The 20,268-nt window shown below is 40.5% G+C and overlaps 1 protein-coding gene across 1 annotated transcript in view; it reads right to left on the bottom strand.

Annotated features, from left to right (window-relative positions):
- The window catches only part of DNM3 (dynamin 3), a 169,533-nt gene that overhangs the window by 117,950 nt on the left and 31,315 nt on the right, over positions 1 to 20,268 (bottom strand). The window contains exons 7-14 of the mRNA XM_054384182.1: positions 18,012 to 18,154; positions 15,755 to 15,890; positions 14,236 to 14,303; positions 12,141 to 12,279; positions 11,210 to 11,296; positions 9,526 to 9,596; positions 5,771 to 5,819; positions 4,101 to 4,130 (exon numbers count right to left, since the gene is read on the bottom strand). Coding sequence (XP_054240157.1) covers positions 4,101 to 4,130; positions 5,771 to 5,819; positions 9,526 to 9,596; positions 11,210 to 11,296; positions 12,141 to 12,279; positions 14,236 to 14,303; positions 15,755 to 15,890; positions 18,012 to 18,154 — 723 coding nt within the window. The remainder of the gene's footprint in view (positions 1 to 4,100; positions 4,131 to 5,770; positions 5,820 to 9,525; positions 9,597 to 11,209; positions 11,297 to 12,140; positions 12,280 to 14,235; positions 14,304 to 15,754; positions 15,891 to 18,011; positions 18,155 to 20,268) is intronic.

Below are 20,268 nucleotides of genomic sequence, written 5' to 3'. Positions count from 1 at the left end.
TGTAGCTCCAAAAGGCTGTCTTGCTCCAGTCCAACACATCTCCCCATAGATGCATAACCATCCCTGGGTGTGGATGGGAACAAGCTGACTTGCTAATACAAACATGGGTCACTGTCTTGTAAAGGAAGGAATTTGCCAGTTGTTCCCTCAAAAATCCGATGTGCTGAGGATTAGATCCAGCTGTCATTCCCACAGAACACTGCAGGACAAGCAGGGCATCAAGTTCTGACAGTATCTTGGTGGTTTTCACATAGCAAACATCTAGACCTGTTACTCCTCTGGGAAAACAGGGTACTGTGTTCACTGAAATATCCTGGACACTACAACAGATCATAATTATCCAAAATACTCGGAAGCAGTTCCAGGGGACATCAAGAGGGAGAAGATGATCTTGGTGTGTGCTAAACCTCATGTCCTTTTCATTGGCTTGTTCCTGTTTCCTGGGCATGTTGTTAACCACACAGAAAGTTACACTTTGAAACTACTCAGTACCAGTGTTGGGGTCAGGGGGGACGGAGATGTTAGATCAAGGTTTAAGAGCAAAGCAAAGTGAGACTAAGCAACATAGTTTTACTTTCCAGAGAAGCTGGATTACATCTCAGAGTCCAGCCAGTTCCTCAAAAATTAGCTTAAACTCTAATTTAGAAATAAGTGTCCTTCCATGGACACTAAGTAGTAAGGATTTTCAAAGAGATTTTTGAAGTTCAAAAAATGCCGGTGGGGACAGGGGGTTGGGTTTTTAAAAATCTACTGTATTAGCTATGTTATATAGTACCTCAGCTTGGAAAATGAAAGTAGTCAGTAGTCTTGCCAGTAGTTCATTTACTGGTTGGTTTGCATTTAAGAGATTCGTTCCACTATTTTCTATCATATTTCTGAATGTCCCCCAGTGCAAACCGGATAGCAGTGACATGAGTTATGAGCTTCAGGAAGGTGAAAGCTATGGGCACTGCCAGAAGCTAGTGAAGACAAAATCCCGACCGGCAGTCACACTCCATGTACAGGATGAACAAGAGAGGACACAGTTCCTTCCTTCAGGGTCCTGATACCTAATCTGGGTGTCTGAAAAATTAAACTTAGAGGGTATGAATGCACACGAACAACTGAGAAGGAAGTCGTTTTCTGATAGTTCAGCTGCTCGAAACCCAAATCATATCTGTTGTTGTTATTTTCCACCACTTCATGGATAAACAGGAAAGCAGGATTTGACACAGGAAGTCCATTTTATGCCTTGCTACATGACTTACTCCATTAAATCAAGTAAGGTATTTGTAAAAGAAATACATCAGAGAATCAGAACATGTTGCATTTCTTTAAAAGAAGAACCTGAAAGATGATTTCTAGGAAGGTGAGAGAGAAGTGAAAATGACTAGGCAGGAAAAAGCACAAGTGTGAACATCATGAGACCAGCTACTTCCACAGCAATACAAGCAGCAGCATTTGTTGAGTTAACACAGCTCAAGCTGTGTTACGTAACTCCACTGAAATAATTTTTAACCCAACACAAATCCCAGCACTACTCTATCTTCTCATCACTCTTGTAAGAACCAAATAGTAAGCAGATTGAGAAAATCAAAATGGCAAAGACTACTCTGTGAGGCATCCTTACAAGCTCTTTGGGTTCAAATAGGAAGACCTTGCACTACAGAGGCTAACAAGGAACAGCATATTAGAGCAGAATCCTCATACAGTATTTCACTGGGATTTGACAAATGTCAGAGCAGAAACAGATCAGATCTGTTTGATACTGAACACAGCCAAGTGTGACATTGCTTCCCCAATGCACAATAAATCACTGTGCAATACAGCACATAACTTAAAAATAATGATAGAGGCTTAAGACCTAAACACATCTACTTTAAAAAAAAAAATAGTTTTTACTGAAGCAAAGCAGCTAGTAGTGAAAACCTGCAACCTGATTCCAAATGTAGTTAAACAAAGACTGAGATGATCAGGTAAGTCATGAAGGAATCTTAGCCTAAAAGTAAATATAATTAAAGGCCATTTAGAACAGAATACTTCTCTCATCTTGAGAAGGTGAAAATTCGACAGCTGCATGTCTCATTCAAAGATACTTCACAATTCAGCATCATGTGGTTGACCATGGGCAACACCTCTTTTACAAAAAAAGTCTGACATTTCTTAGTAGAACAGCCTCGTCAGGATTTTTTCCATAACCATCTCACTGACCATGGCACAAATTCCCATCACCATGGTTAAAACAAATTCTGTAAACATCTTTTTTTTGACTTGGGTCATGCAAGTTAATGGGATCTAAGTGTCTTTGAAGAAAAGAAGCAGCAAAGCAGGCTCCCAAGCAGGATTAAAAAGAGAAAAGGAGTTACTAGGGGAGAAGTTACTTATTGGCACTACAGCACAGGCCAACTGATGGGGTCTGAATGCTGCTGGTGTCCAGACAAGTGAATCAGATGGCTGGTGTCACACTGTAAAAGAGGCTGGTCAAACAAAGCCTTGGAACCCAAACCCCCAAATCCCTTGGACAGTGACTTGAAACTCACAGTTCAGATCAAGGTTTTTCTCCAATTACAGGAGCTACTTCAAGCACAGCAGATGATTTTGCCACAGAAGCAAAACACAAACCAGAATTTCATATAAATTATATATAATTTATACACTGAGTATTTTGCATTCTCACAGAGTATCAGCTGGGCACACAGAGCAATGACATCTAAATCTGCAAAGGTTTATCATGAAAGGGAGCTTTAAACACTAAATTTTAGTCACCAAAACAAGTCTAAGCACACAAAATACACAGTGAAGGATGGGGCAGCTTTCAGGAACCAGATCTTGCTAGTGTGCTGTGCAAAACCAAGCATTACACTGATCATTGCAAGCAAATTAGAAGACAGACTAACCTGTGGCTTAAAAAGAAATTTTGTGGAGTCAGGTCAAAACCTCAGGCGGTAGCAAAGAAAAAAAGAACAAACAAAAGGCCAAAGATTAAGCATGAGAGGATAAATTAGAGGAGCGGAAAAGTGAAAGGGAAAAGGAGTAAAACATGTTAAGAGGAATTGGCATTACACTTCTTCCAAAAATGCAATATTGCTGTGCTCATCTTCATTCTGAGATCCACAGAAATAGTTATCTGCATCATCCCAGATAAAGCAAGCTACGAAAAAGAAAAGCAATGAATCGTAAATGAGCATCCCACTGTTTGGGGAAAACTTCATGATCTTGATCTCCCCAGAGACCGAATTCAGCTGCTGTTAGAACTAGCCTAGTCCTTTTTCCTTTATTGAGCATAAGAAGAGCTGAAATTTGTTTGAAATTATAACTAATGTAACCTGGTGATGTGCTAAACTGGAAAAGTGTGCATGATTTCATCACAGATACTACCAAAGAATGCACATGATACAGAGATTTACTGCTCACACCTAACCATCACTGAACCAGGAGTAGCTTGTTATCAAATTAACTGCTGTTTAGACAATTAATTCTAATTAGTAATATTAAAGGCATTCACGTATTTATTTACTCATGAAGTGGAAGGGTTAGAAAAGAGTCTGTCCAAGATACACTGACTGTCCTGGTGCTACGAGAAGAATGCTAAAATGACTTTGAATGTTTCCAAGTTCATTAATACAACACACTTTTTTCTATCAGAAGTAATTCCTTAACATAAACAAAATAGCAAGAACAGTACCTGCACCCATAAACAGCACAGTCATTTACTCACAGAGCTAATGTTTCCCTTGGATTACCAGAAACCTGTTTGCTCACCTTGCAAAAAAGATGTTTACTACGAATAAAGGCACCAAAACCAGATAAAAACTGCTTTCCAGTTATATAACAAAATAAACACCAATTAGTCATTTTAGTTTGAGAAATTCAGTGAATTATAAAAATAGTAAGTATTCTACGTTTTAAGTGACACTAGTTCATACTTGTAACAGCAGGTTAGAAGCAGTTAAGTGATGAACTGCAATTATACTTTGTTGAGAAGTGTTATAGACAAGACAGTTTAACATCAAATAGTTCATTAGTGAGTATTGAACAAACCAATGAGTTAGAGACAAACTTCACCCTCTGAGAAGCTAAATGAAAAAGCAACAATAAAGCTTACAGAACTTAGCTCGTACAATTTGCCTTGAAGGCGGTAGATTGGTTCCCTGCAATAGCAAATTGCAAAAATGAAGTTTTATTTCAGAAACAATTTCTCATTCTTTTCAACTCCAAACAATTATCTTACAAACAAATATTTACAGTCTTCAGAATAAAAGGTTCAGCAAAGTCCTTTATTTTAAAAATCAATCAAGTTGCAGCATTAAAACACCAAGCTTTGTCTCAACTTCTTTACAAAGAAAACAGCCACCTAATTAAAAAAATCATTCATTTCACTCGTGTATTTTTGAAGAGTCAGATAATTGGTTGACTTTCCTTTTCTGGGACACTCGAAAGTGATGCTGGTTGTTGTGTTTGACACATGTTCCAGCACAGCTAGATAAGGAGGAAATCTCTCCTCGGCTGGAAGAGGTTATTCTTTGAAGCATTTTCTGTGTTTGGATCTATCAAGTTTTTGGTTTTGTTTTTTTCTTCTTTCATTTTAGTCCAAACTATACATTACACCAAATACGCCACTTGTGCTGGTCAGGCTGTGGGGGACCATCACAACCAAGAAGCTGATGGATTATTTTAACATCTCAAAAATAACAAGCCTTTCTTGGAGGGAGGAAGAAGTTGGATTTCTATCCCCCAAAAGATTACTAGGTTTGCAAAAAATGCTAGAACTCTCACCTACAACATCAGAATAAGAGACTCTCTGAAATGTCAGGTTTATCTGGGGGATAAGACCTGGAGGATCTTAACTCAGTGATCACATTTGAAAACATTTCACCTCCCAAGCACTGTTCAACCAAATTGCACATCAGAAAGACATTCAATACCTGTAATTACACATACAAAATTTTATTTTCTTATTTTTAGTCAAATGGTTTTTTTCCCTTTTAAATTATGTACTAATTCCGTAGCATTTTCTTTCCATTTCAGACTTTGCAAAACCCTCAGAGCGAGCAGAAACCCTCAAAGTTGTAGCATTTTCATCTCCTATGAAAATAGAAGACTGATCCTGTAAAGTACTAAGCACCCCTGGCTCATACGAAAGCAAAGAAAGAAGCAGAGCTCAGGAGCACTTAGCATCTCGCAGAATCAATCCCACGTTTTTTGTGACAGAAAGCAACAAACAAGTAATTTCATTAACAAATCTCAGTGAAAATGCTAACTAATCTGAGAACAACAACTGGTTAACCTGGATTTACTTTCAGAGAAGTGAACATCTTTGTGAAGTCAACCGGAAGTTTGCAGAAGAAAGGTAAAGGCAAATTAGCTTTTGCTTGCTGGATTGCCTCTTAAGTTGTAAACACTGAAAACTAGTAAAATGACTATGACAAAGCACACACAAGCAAGTACTCACCAGCAGTTTGGACTCTGAAATTCACAAGTTTGCAGTTAATGACAAAATACAGTGACGTATCACATGAAAAAAGATTCAATGCACTAAACGGCATGGGAGGGGAGACGCTACCCAGCAGTGCAAGCAGTAGCAGAAATATTAAATAATAAATGATGGCACCAATGGAAGTCAGGTGGCTCTGAAAAATTCAGTAAAAAAGAGGCGATGACAATGCATTTTATAGATGTTTGAGGCAGAAAAGGTGAATGATACACTCACAACAAATAAATGCAGCAAAGAAAACCAAACAGCTTGGATTAACTTGCACATGCCAGTATCCATTCTCTGTTAGGTGCCTACCTGATTTCCCACTGCACTTTTGTTAACCTGACTGCTTCTTTGTTGGGCACTAAGGGAAGCAGAGGAAAAGAGTTACACTGAAGAAACTCGAACTAAGCCAGTTCCTGAGGAACAGATTTTATCAGCAACAGTTACTTCTGAATCCAGCACAGAAAACCAGAGTAACAAAAGAAACACAGCAAAATCATTGCTCTTATGCGCACATTTCAACTACATTTTCTTACAGTGCAGGAATGCCTGCTTGTATTTGCCCACTTAGGACAGAAGGGACATGCACAGCAGAGAGCTCCCACTAATCATTTCCTTAGTAACAACATTCTACTTGGATTGGTAAAAGCACAGAGAAATTATGGTTTATGTGGGTAACTTTGGAAACATTAACTTCTATAAATATTCAAAAGGCAAACCATTTCTCTTATTTAGCTCAGTACAACAAAATTCTCCCCTGTGGGAAGCTTCTTAATAGCTTTGTCTTTGGCAGTTTGTTGTGGAGATTATTCTAATATTTATACACATTTTGAGGATGTAAATACAAGCAACAGATGAAGCCACCACAAAGCTAGAATCATATAAGAAGAGAGTATATTATATTTGAAATTAAACCACATGTAAAGTATTTTGCTCAATTCTTGAACACTGGTAATCCCAGTTACTGAAACAGAACACACTCCAGCCTTAAAAACGTGCATTCTGCCATTAATTCTAAAAGCATTTGCATGATCTGGTGGTTTGTAAGTGTTAGGCCATGAAATTAAAATATTGCTGGAAAGAAGAAAAGTGTTCAGAAAGCAAGCTTTGGCTACTCAGCCACAAGAGTGGCCACTGGTGACAGAAGTTTTGTTTGGGTTAAATTAGACCATTTCACCAGGCACTGACAAACTGAAGAAAAAAAAAAAATACTAGATGAGCTACAAATGTGGCTCTCAAAGGGTAAGCAAAAAATATGTACTTGGATCCCAGCCTATGGGTCAATCCTGCAACTCGTTTATGCGCAGCTGCTGGTCCAAAGAACTGATGAAGCACCAAATTCAGCTCTGTCCCAATTCTGATCTTGCCCTCTGGCCCATACCCTATCAAACCAGCAGTCCACATGCTGCCTATGAGAAAATCCACAAGGATGTTAAGGATGTTTATCCTACGTGCCTCTTCACTGGGCTTAGCTCTCAATCATCCAGATCCTTTTGACCAAGTAACACCACATGTCTCTTGTGCATGTCTGAGTTGCATAAGCTTTGGTGCACAAATCTTGATGAAATAACATGCACACAGAAAACACAGCATTAAACCCTCACCCGTTCCAGTCTCTTGTTTGAGAAACACACACGAGGCAGCTTCAGGAAACAACTGCAATTCATCTGGTTTGGTTTTGGTAGCTGGGGTTGGATTTTTGGGGTGTTTCTTTGGTCATTTTGGCTTGTTTGGTTTTCTTTTTTATTTTATTGCCTTAGGAAAGCTAATTAGAACACTAGCATCATACTAAGAAACAGCCTTCTAGAAACAGCCCAGCAACTGGTCCTCTATTTACCTTTCTAAATACTAATTACTCTTTACCTATATTGAAGCACGCGATTCCAACTGGAAACAAACCAAATCCCAATGTTTTACTACTCACTCTGCTACATGAGACAAACATTATTACTCCAAGATTTCACCATTTTATAACTATGCAAAGTTGTTTTAAATATTGGCATCCTTAAATCCTTCTCAATTCAATTTACATCACATTGTACCTGCCTTAGGCCTAGCAGTGCTGCAAGGTAGTTTGAAATGTCTTGTGCTCTCGTTCTTGTGCTCTCATTCTGTGAACAAGGTTCAAAGGACTTGCACTTAGACAGCACCGCAGTAAAATGAGACAACTGACTAGAAGACCTGACCTAAAAAAGGCAATACCAGGGAATCTGGGCAATCCATAGTCCTGAATGTTTATTTAGACACTGCAGCAGCTCATATGCTACCCCAAAATTATTTCATTTTTCAGTTCTAACATAAATGCTTTAACAATAACGTGATTACTGTTTAAAAGATGTATTTTCTACTGGTTAGTTCATAACTTATTATATTTTACACTTTAAATTCCTCTCAGTTATCCAATTTTCTCTTCCAGTTGAGCACAAGCCCACAAAGACACTTCCCATCCGTTTCAACCTGTAGAAACGGTTGCTTACATTTACCGTTCAACTTAATGCAAGAAGCAATTTGTTACCTGCTTATGCCCTGTGCAAAGCAGCTGGGGATGTCTAGATCTCAGCTGGCAAAAGAGGAAGCAGCTTTCCCAACAAATTGAACTCAGGCATTGCAACTCCTTGGCAAAGGCAGCAGTGAGGACCACAAACTTAACTACAGGGCCTGGCAGCAACATCCATGAGCGGGATTTTACCAGGGGAGAAACAATGGAACAGCTCCAGATATACCTGGCACTCCAGAACCCAAGGCTATAAAACGTACAAGGGTCCATCTTGACACAAGGAAATCTTTTGAGGAGAAGCAAGCACTGGAACAGGCTGCATAGACAGTTTGGATAATCTCCAGTTTTAGAGTTTTATAGATCTGATTGGACAAAGGCCTGAGTAGCCTGGTCTGAACTCAGCATTGACCCTCCCATGAGCAGGAGGCTGGACTATGTGACTTCTTCAGGTCACAGCCCACATCATGAATATATATGGAGTGTTTTTCGCAGGCTTTTTCCTGTCAGAAAAGGATGAAGAGAAGTAAATAGCAGGCAGGTTGTTATCTTGACCCCTAGAAGGCCAGCTACCATTTCTACAACATCCTGTCATTCGTCAAGCAAACCGATAAAGCTATCTAGGACCTGCAAACAATCCTAGAGAAAGTTGCTCAAAAACATAAACAAACTGTGCCTTCTTCCCTCTCATCTTACTGAACTCCATGTTTGAAACCTTCAAGGCATACTGACAAAGAAGGAGACCTTCCTTCACGAAGCATAGTATAATGCACACTGTGGTGCCTAACTTTGTTGCTAGAATCCCACATGGATGGAACCTGTTGTGTTTCCAAACGCTGTTATGACAAATAAGGCAAGAACATGACTGAAGGAACATTGACTCTTCAAAGAGTGAAGACATCTTTAATGTTTTTACTAGTGTCAAAACGTTGGTGTGAAGTCCCTGAGGCACAATTCCTGGAAGCTGAGGGAGAATGTACTGGAGAATATTCTCACAGTCGTTTCAATTAACAGAGGAGAACGTCAAACTAGGCCCTGCAGAGCATTCTGCTACTATTCTTCTCTACAGCCAAACAGCAGGCACAATAACAATTCAGTGACATCCATTACTCTGAGCAAAACTCTTTCACACAGAATCACAGCTCCCAAAATATGCACTAGCAACAATGTGGAGAAACCACCAATGTTGTATGTTTCTGTGGTCCTAAAACATATAGAGTGAAGGAACTGGCTTGCCAGAGCTGCTTTCCAATATGCATGTGATTCCAGACCAAGATGTAAGCTTTGGCTTCAGTGAAACCAGGATTGTGAACTGAAGTAAAGAGTGCCCTACATGTGGGACAGAGTTTAAACACTGTGTATATTGAGAAAGAACATGCTGCTGTGAAGTCCTAAACATGCAGCAACTACACTGTCACACTTCAGGACTTGTGTTTTCAGCTTAGCAAAAAAACCAAACCAACCAACCAACCAACCAAAACCCACAAACAACCCCAAAATAAAAACAAGCCAAAAAAAACCCAAACCAACCCAAACTGACAGTGTCTTTATACCAAAGCCTCTATATACATACTTCGCAAAGCCAATGAAGTCTTCATGGTTGGTGTTGATGTAAGAAACCTGGATATCAATCAGCAGCAGAACCTATTGGAGAAAGCAGGAGAGCCAAAAAAGGATGGGTAAGGTGGGAGAGAGAGTTTGAGAAAAAGAAAGGGAGAAAAGAAGAGAACTTCTTAGTTTTCTGCATTATTGAATATTGCTTTCATAATCATTCAAGCCAAAAAATAATAGTTTCAAAATCCCACCACTTTTGTTCATGTGCTTGTTTAATAAGCTAGAATACAGAAAAGTTATTTCCTCTTTGTATTTTTTTTCCTGTTAGAACTGACATTTTTCATTACCTTGGCCCTTGCCCACTTCATTAAGATCAATCATAGATGCACAGGGAGAGTTTAATAATACATAACATAGCTCCACATTGCACAAGTTAACATATTTCTATTCATAGCATCAGCAAGAAATGTAAACCATAAAGAACATTTAGGTGCCTTTATTTTAGGTAATACACAAAAAAGTGACAGGCAAGACATCTGTGGCCCAGAAAATGCACAGTCCACGTACTAGGCAGCTATCCTGGTGCATACTTCTGACTTGAGAGATGAGTTAGTCAATGAAGTAAGAGAATGAATGGTTTATGTACTTAGCACTTGCCAGTCCTTCAATAGCTCAGAGACAGAATCTGATTCAAACTTGATAGTTTAACTCAAAGAACTTGCCAAGATATTAGTGAAAGTTCACTCCCACTCTTAAAGAGCTTCTTGAACATGCATGAGACTGCACTTCTCCACATTTTCAGACTTCCATTTGCCAGCAGGGAGCAAGGAAGAAACCTATTGCTACCATTTCATCCCTACAAAGTGTAGAGAGTTATTTCTGCACAGCTCCTCGAACACAGAATCCCTCCCAGATTCTTCATGACTTCCATGAGATATCACAGGTCTTGCTCAGAGCAACAAGTAGTGATGATTTGGGTCTCACTCCTACCTCCAAAAAAATCTCACTGGTGTTTTGATTTATTAATGATAACTGCCAAGAGAGCATAAATAATGATGAGGATATGTGACAATAACCTATTTGACCAATTCTTGGCATTTCAGTAATCCAGTATTTTGCACATTGCTCTGGGAAATGGTTCTTCCAAATTTTTAAACAACTGAGTGTGCTAACTAGAACTCCCTGCAAGTACAGCCCAGCAAATACAATTTTATGGAAAAGTGTTGAAGACTACATGCACAGCATATATTAGGGGAAAAGAAGCAAGACACAGTCCCCAAGCTTGCACAGGGAAATGGCTAGAGGGCCAGAAGTCCAAAACCAGTCAGGAGCTCTGCCTAGCTCTTCTCCAAATATTTCTGTTGTCACACTCTGCACTCTCCAGACAATAACTCCCTATTTCCACTCCCAGTGGATGGATTTTCTCATGTAATCTAAGCTTTGAAGTTCCCTGGATTTGGAGCACTTAGTTGGGTGATGAATGTTCTAAACAAGTTTCTTTGAATTGTTTGGGGTTTTATTAACACTTTTAAACTTGAAGGAAAGTTTCTCACTCCCACAAGTGTCCCAGTTCAATTGCTTGTGGGCTTCACTGTAACCAGAGCAAGGGATTGAATCTCTCATTGCCTTACTGTACTTTGTACAGAAGAACTTTCCTCCTTCACACACTTCCCCGGGCAGTTAGGTCACCTACTTATTCTCACCTGATCCTTGGTCTTCTCTTCTCTTTCACGAATGTAGCCGGCAACAATTCTTTCTGTTTCCTCACACAATCTTGGATATGTTGCCAACTGAAAAGCAAAATTAATAGAAATTTACACCTGCAGGGTAGCTTCAGTACAATACAAACATGGGAGCCTCCAGCTTTCCTCTCTGGAAGAAAGCAATGATTATGAAGCTTGGGCTAAAAGTTAACCACACTACAAAGCGATCCTTACTTGCTGTTAATAGTCATTTTCCAGAAAAACTGGAGAGAGCTAAGCCCTTGGATTGCTTCTGTGCTTTTGCTCCATAGAACACCAAGGTAAAAACAATTTGGACATGTGAACCACAGTTTATCAGCCTCGGGTGAAGTTTCCCCATGCCTCTCTCTTCTACTGTGTCTAATTCCAGAGTGGCACTTTAAACAACTTCAACATTTCTCGTACTTTGAAGGCTCCACCTTGTGGCAACATCTTTACATCTGGGTAACAGTACTTAAAAAGTACAAACGGCTAAACACAGTGGTAAATTCAGCAGGTAATAATGAGGGTAAAAGTCCTTATAGTTACTTCAAGTGACATATTTTCCAAATTCTGACAGAAGTAAAAAAATCTGGAAACTGATCAAAATACTGCATTTGAATCTGCTTGTCTGACAAAAGAAGATTGTCAGCCTTTCTTGTTTTAAGAAACGGCTCCTTTACTGGCTCAATGGGACCAAAAAATTGTGCCTGATTCAGAACACAAGGGATGTGACAGGATATTTCTCAGCAACTTCAGCATACCTGTGCTTATAGCCCAGAACTGATCCTGTATTTCCTACTATTTAGGCCACCCTACACTCTGAGCAGAGATCAGAAATCTCTTGTAATACCATCAAGTGTAAGGCAGGCTTTATATTATCTACTATACCATCACATTATAGTTACATTACCTTTTTAGTGCACTTCTTGACAGTGTTGATTAACTCTTGCATCACCAGATCCACACTTTTTAGGCAAGGTCCTTTCAGCTTGACTATCTGTTTTTTAACAATGGCCTCAAACGCCATATCTGGAGTAAACAAGCCTGTTCTGTGGACATAAAAGAATATGTAAGACAGGACTAAAAACATCATGCAAGGAAGATTGTTTTTACTCAATTGCTCATATCTCCATTTTCAGAGGCTTACAGCCAGGTAACAATCCATACACAAGCAGACTTCCACAGAACTAAGTTTGCTGCTTTCTCTAATTAACAGTATCATTGGCAGTAAGGATATAAAAGTAGAAACACGCCCTACTACTTAAAGATGACTACAAGACATCTAAACAGTACTGATACAATGCAGTAAAGTTCCTTCAGCAGTATATCAAACCTTAGAGAAAGGATGAGTGGCAGCTGCAGCAGCCCACGTACAATCACTTGCACAAGAATCCTATAGCTGTGTTAATCAGACTCCTACATGGAAAATTTCATTTAGTCCCTGCAGGATATATGTGAACCAATACAACAGAAACCTCACAGAACCAGTTATAAACAAGTAAGCCTTATTTCTCTTTCAAACACTGCTTGCAACTGTCTATCCTGGCAGATAAACTATCTGCCAGGTATCAAATAAACTATCAGTTCACTACCATGAATTGCTCATCAAGACCTTTCCATCCATGATCAAACACTGTACCAAGGCTACCAGAGTCAGCCATTTGAGAATTTACTATTCAAGAAATGCAAAGCACATTTTCCAAAACACTAAGAACAGCAAATTTTGTAAGCCAAATTTTGAAAAGTATTACATACTCACAAGTGGATAGGAAGAAGGGAAAGAAAAAGAAACAAACAACAAAACCCCACCCAAACCTTTTGGAATCTGTTCTGTTGTCAAACAAATTAAAAACAGGTATTCACCTGATAAAGTTTCCCTCTCCAAATCAGACTGGTCATTCCAAACCAAACCAAAGAAACGAAAAACCAACCTCCAAATACCTCCCCTTCTCTAATCTCACAATATAGTGTAGACATAGCCACAAACTGAAGCCTCAGTCACCTTGCTTATAAATCAACTATTTCAAGAAATGGTTGAGAATAAAGTGCTGTAAGATAGTGCAGAGAGTCTGCTGGAACACAAGCTGAAAGGTTTTTTCTGTATCAAGATACAAGTTCTCCCTCTGAAACTTGATTTTTCAGGCATATAGGCTTATCAAAACTGCAAACATTACCCAAAAAGCAGTAATTAATTTTCCCTCTAAAATAATTTTCCTGCCTTGATAAGTAAATTAAACTTCTTTGGGCAAATCAACTGTTTGGCCCAAAACGGCTAGGTGAAAAGCAGAAGCATAAAGGAGTGGAAGAACAAAAGCCAGCTGCTGGGGGCAGTGTGTTGATGTGGTAAGTTAATGGAAAAAACCAGGAGTTAATTGGTATAACCACAAAGATCAAAAGGATAAAGAGTCCCAAGGGACAGGCAACATGCCCAGCATAATGTCATGTGTTACTCTATTCCGTTTCATGGTATCCCTGTACTGAAGGGGCGCACAGCCAGTGTCTGCCTCTTCTCTCTGCCTGGGGAGGAGCACAGGTCGTTATCTCATGGTCTGGGGGGACATGGCTTGCTGGCTGGCAGGGCATTTCCAGCTATGCCACAGCTAAGCCTGCGGTGGGCCTGACTCTAGGGGAGGGCAGTGCTGGCTGCTCTTGGGCCTGCTGAGCCTGAGGGGGTGCAGGCTTCGGGAAGGCTCTGGAAGGCTTTGGCCTGATAGGCCCCAGTGAAGGACTGAGCCTAGGCTGTGAATGTCTTCCTTCTCCCTGAATGCCTGTTGTATATATTTGTGAATAGAATTTCCATTGAAACATCCCATCAGCGTGGAGCACTTCCACATTCGCTCCCTGGGAAAGGGGTAGACCTTTTCTGTCCTCTTGCCCTGGGCGGCTGGTGGCTCACAACCAGGACAGTCATGAACACAGTGCAGTGCAGCCATGGACAGGCAGCGTGCCCACAGGTTGCAAAGATCACACAGGCAGTGTGGGCTTGGGAACGTGGCAGCACTTGCCTGATACCGTGGATGTTCTTGATGGCATAGCTGATTTCTCTCCGCAGCTCCTTCTCATTGAATTCCATCTAGAGATACAAAAGCACACGACACCATATTAGAGGAAGTATGTTAATAAAACAGAAAATATTACCTCTCCCAATGTAACTGGGAGACACAGACAAGTTCAAGGGGCAAAACAGTCACTTTTAATTACTCCAAACAAAGGGTAGTTGAAAACATGTTAACACTAAGGGTATATGCAGCGGTAAGGACTGTTGAACGTTATGCAGCCTTCCATTCAAGACATACCAACAGCTGCAACAATTCTGCAGAGTTCATAAAGTAAACCAGAAACAGGATTTGGAAGATGCAACTTTTTGGGGGGTTTGGGGATTTTTTTAAACCTAATTTCCTAAAGTGTTTCAACTTCTGTGATTAGGATCTGCTTATTCTCCCCTCTCATTCTACTACTTTTCAAACAAATCTAAGAGAGGAGTGGTCTCAGTTATGCAGTGATGAAGCTTTTCTTTGCACTTCTTGCAAGCCAGCTAGCTGGAAGAGTAGTTAGTGTTGTCACAAGCAGAAGGGTCATCACCCAACTGTCAACTGTTCCCTTGGACTACCGACTACCAGTTAACCTAGCACATTTAGACCCTGGAACCAGCCACAGGAAAGAAAACTCAGAAAATTGTAAAAATATGGGAACTAGACATACAGCAAAGTTCATGTGGAAGGGAAGTTGAAGTCACTGAAGTGAAAGAAAAATCAAAGAATATGTAACACAAACTCATAGGAAACCAGGTTTCCTTAGTTCACACTCCACTAGGAATCTCTTTATTCTGTAACCCAAAGGACAAATAAGCAAGAAGAGATGTATCAAGAGAACAAATGTTTTCTCAAAACTCCAAATTTGCTTCTGCTTTACTTCCCACTATGAAAGGGTAGGACTGAAAGCTAGCTTTGACTCAATGCATTCAACACAGGAAGCAGAAAGCATAAAAAATGGTTCATTTCCATAACTAATTTTAACAGCTACTAGCTTCTTCAACACAGCAACTTAAAATTTATCAATTGTAACTGTTTGCCTGCCCCATCCAACAAGAAGGAAAATCCTATTTGTCATAAACCAATAAAGAATTATGGAAAACAGTAATAACTGCCCAGGGAGGTGGTTGAGGCCCCATCCCTGGAAGTGTTTAAGGCCAGGCTGGATGAGGCTCTGGCCAGCCTGATCTACTGTGGGGTATCCCTGCCCATGGCAGGGGGGTTGGAACTGGATGATCCTTGTGGTCCCTTCCAACCTGACTGATTCTATGAACTGGGACTATAATTATATTCTAATCCCTGCATTTCAGAATTCCTAGCATATCTCAATACCCAAAACTAGAAATTAAGTCAAAAGTTTCAATTGTAGCTTCACATAATTTCCTCCACAGTTAAAAAGCAGGTTCTCCCAATTAGACCTTACCTTGGCATCAGTGTGAATATAAGAACATACAAATAAAACACAAAGCACACCAGCAAGATAGGTAAATACCTTGACTAGTTCAAAAGGAAAACGCTCATGGAAAATACGATTGATTTTGGCACCTCCTGAAAGTTCTAGCGTATCAACCTGATCTCCTGATCCTTCGATTCTTTTCTCAAAGTCCACTGAAAACTGCTGCACCATCCTAAATGTCACAGGAGGGGAGAAAAGCAAACACACACAACCGTTTAAGTACATCAGTTACCAACTCTTGCTTCAGTACTATGTATTGCCTGTTAAAACTTATGTAAGAGTTGACAAAAGAATCTGTAACAACAATTAATTTTTGAAAAGGATTGCAGAAACTTCAGATCACACAGGGTGAGGTGAAGCAGATGTTTGGGGGTTTCTATGTATTATGGAACTTGCTCCCAAGAATCAGAGCAAAGCATTCTGGTTATGTTACTTTACACACACACACACAAAAAAGAAAAAACAACAACAACAAAAAAAAAAACCACCACCAAACCCAGAAAGTGAGAATTTTTTACTGACAAAAGTTAATCATTTCCTGTAGCTCCTACTTGTAATGTAGGAACTGGAAGAATCTACGCAGAGAAGTATCAAGGAGGATGACTTTGCTTGGAATGGAATTCAATTTCCTTTAGAACATGTCACAGTAGTAAACAAGCATGACATACCAGCAACACCTAACAATTCACAACATTTCATTCAAGTGTTTCTAGCAGTTAAGTCAACAAACATAGAGAGCGACAAAAAAACCCAAAAAAACCAAACAAATCTGTGTTGTACTGTCATGGAAGAGTCAAAAGGCAACATCACTCTTGTCTGGTAACCAAAATATCTGAAATTAAGTCTCAAGGGACAGACTTATGCATCCTCTTTCAGACACAGCTGTCACAAAAACAAGAAGTAAATCAAAGGTCTTCAAATGGCTCACGAAAGCCTCTCTAGTTCAGGTGATCATTTTCCCTTCTGACTTCTAACAAAACGAAAATGAATCCTGAACAAAACTTTGGTATTTTCACAGTCCAGTGCTATCACCATCTGAAAACTTTGGAAATCATTCAAAGCAGGAAGGTGAAAACAGAGAAGAACCAGGTATGCTTTACGTCTCTCTTTTTCTTCCTGTATATGCTTCCTCTTTTATGAGGCAAATTTTAATCACACATGAACATAGAAGTGGCTGCAGAGGGCTACAATTAAAACAAAACAACAACAACAAAAAAGAGAGAAAATGTCAGACCTTTCAGGTGGAAGGGAACAAAATATACACAACACAGTACATAATACTGTGTCTCATCAGACAGACCTATTTTGTGGGTGAGACTCAAACTGGCGTGGCTTCATCAGTGACGAAGCTTTCTAGGTCAGTGCTTATGATAACAGTGTGGCTCCAGAAACAGCTGCAATTCCTCTGACAAACAACAGTATTCAGTCCACAACTTCTTGAGCCCAAAGGGTCAGTATCTGCCAGGTCAGCTTTCACACAAGCACAGGTGACACATCACATCACCTGTTTTGATGCTAGCATGTGCTAAGAGAGGCAAACAGCAAGGAAGAGGTTGTTGCTCACCCCAATACACTTGCACAGACAAATGGCTGGACTGCAGTGAAACACCATTTCACAACAGCCGAGCAAGCACACGGTCATATTTATCCAGAACACTCCCTTGGCCTCAATTGCTATGTGTAGATTCCATGCAGCAGGAATTTGTCCTAGCACATACTAACCTTGAATGTCTTTCTCATCCTTGAATCTGCCTTGCTGCTTTCTGAAAGCACAACATTATCAGCTCCTGCAGCAAAGAGCTCTGTGGCTTAGGAGCACATCACACAAAGGACTACCATCTACGATTAATTCTTATCTTGTCATCTTTGAGTTCTTTTGGATAGCCAGATTTTTATACTGGAAAAAGAAGCATTCCTGATTCTGCTTTCAGACTTCTAACACAATTTCTTCCCCCAGAGATCTGTTCGGTAGGTTGAAGAATGTGTCTATAGTATCAGAAGCTGTTTCTTACCTTTGATCACTTCTGTTGCCCATCTTTGTAACTTTTCCTGTTCTGCTTTCTCTCTTTTCTAAGATTACTAAAATTGTTATAGGGAAAACTCTGCTGAAATTGTAAAGTATATAAAGCATTCTGGAACATCAAGCACAGAATTCTTTGGAGCTGGCGTACAGAATCCTTCAGTGTATCCTAATTTTTACATTTAAACTCATCAGGAAGAAAGAAAAAAAAAGAGAAAGAGACAAAAGAAACCTATACAAAATAGAAAAGCAGACAAGAGACTAGACACTCACTGCAGTAAGGCTTTTGTTTTTCTGGTTGGATCTTCTGGTCTGAAGTTTTTGTATACCTCTACTTCATGTTCTATAGAAAGCAGCTGGCCCTGGAGTTTGCTTCTGAAGGCCGGCAGGGTGTCCCGAATATGATTGGTAAGTTGCTATAAAGTAAATAAAAGTCCTTTTACTGTTAGTAAAGATGAAAGCAAGAGCCCAGCTGTTTCCTTCTAACTGCCAAGCATACCAGCCATGACCTCTGCTAGTTTACCACTGTAGTTCCTTTTGATCTTTGAAGCATTAGAGACTGTTAAAGAGCAACACAATATCATTTTTGTATACACATTATAAAGAAACTTTAAAAATTCCTTCACCCTCTGACTCACTGTGACTTGTTACTAGATACTTGTTTAGTTAGACACAAAAAAAAGTTTCACACATTACATATTTCATTTGAAAAGACATCTCAGCACTGATGCCACCACTCCCATTTTGCTGGTTGTCCTAAAGGTGCTTCCCAGTTCCCCAAAGACTTGTTCAGCATAACAGCTCCTTTACTTTAAGGCCACAAGGCAATGTGGGACAAGGAAGAGATTGTGAGCATCCACAGCCCACTGCGAACAGGGATGGAGGGAATTGTAGGCATACAAAGTATCCACTTGGCAGTCTCTCATCACTGGGAAAAATCATCTCCACAAGATTTCTAATCCCTTGTAAAAGCAATACTAAAGGGAAAAGATTTTGCCCTCACATTAATGGTAAAGCACTTGATTTCTGGCTGAAAAAGGTTTTATTACTCAAGCCTACCAGTTCTCATTTCTGAATATATACCTAAAAGCACTGGGGAAAAAAAAAAACCAAAAAATCTCAAGGAGAGTAGGAAAAGGCTAGCCAGACTTGTGCTTAACTTACTTTTGCATACACGTCATAACGTGTTTGAGCAGCACCACCAATGTCTTACCTGTCCCATAATTTCTCATGCATTGTACCTGTTCCTTAATTAAAACCAAGGCAAATTTCTTACACTATGCTGCAAACCTTCTTCCAGCCCGTCAGACAAGCTATAAACGATGAATGTCATATACCAATGTCCTATATAAACTCAAAACAAGACGTGCTCAGCAGATAGGCACAAAAATCAGCAGCTGGGTTTTCCCTGGAGCACCACCTTGTGGATGCAGAGAAGAGGAACTACTACCTGAAACCTCAAACACTAACAAGCGGTTAGTGTCTCAGGGCTGAAACTCAAACAGATCACAGAATCATAGAATCAAGAAGGTTGGAAGAGACCTCAAAGATCATCGAGTCCAACCTGTCACCCTAAACCTCATGACTATCTAAACCATGGCACCAAGTGCCACGTCCAATCCCCTCTTGAACACCTCCAGGGATGGTGACTCTACCACCTCCCTGGGCAGCACATTCCAATAGCCAACCACTCTCTCTGTGAAGAACTTTCTCCTCACCTCCAGCCTAAACCTCCCCTGGCGCAGCTTGAGACTGTGTCCTCTTGTTCTGGTGCTGGTTGCCTGGGAGAAGAGACCAACCCCCTCCTGGCTACAACCTCCCTTCAGGTAGTTGTAGAGAGCAATGAGGTCTCCCCTGAGCCTTCTCTTCTCCAGGCTAAACAGTCCCAGCTCCCTCAGCCTCTCCTCATAGGGCTTGTGCTCAAGGCCTCTCCCCAGCCTCGTTGCCCTTCTCTGGGCATGCTCCAGCAATTCAACATCTTTCCTAAACTGAGGGGCCCAGAACTGGACACAGCACTCAAGGTGTGGCCTAACCAGTGCTGTGTACAGGGGTACAATGACCTCCCTGCTCCTGCTGGCCACACTATTCCTGATGCAGGCCAGGATGCCATTGGCTCTCTTGGCCACCTGGGCACACTGCTGGCTCATGTTCAGCTGCTGTCAACCAGTACCCCCAGGTCCCTTTCCACCTGGCTGCTCTCCAGCCACTCTGACCCCAGCCTGTAGCTCTGCATGGGGTTGTCGTGGCCAAAGTGCAGCACCCGGCACTTGGATTTGTTGAATGCCATCCTGTTGGACTCTGCCCATCTGTCTAAATGGTCAAGGTCCCTCTGCAGAGCCCTTCTACCTTCTAACAGATCAACACCTGCTCTCATCTTTCCATACTTAATAATCGACACACGGTAATACCAGCAAAAGACCAACAGTTCTGACTGAAATAGGTAAATTTACAGAAGTCCTCACAAAAAAAAAGTTAGTGGTACATAACCCAGGTGCACCCCCAAGTTGTGTGCCAGGCTTCTGATGCTTCT

Source organism: Indicator indicator, chromosome 10 (genome assembly GCF_027791375.1).
Source record: "Indicator indicator isolate 239-I01 chromosome 10, UM_Iind_1.1, whole genome shotgun sequence".
In the NCBI taxonomy this organism is placed as follows: Eukaryota; Metazoa; Chordata; class Aves; order Piciformes; family Indicatoridae; genus Indicator; species Indicator indicator.
This window is presented reverse-complemented; position numbering and strand designations above follow the sequence as displayed.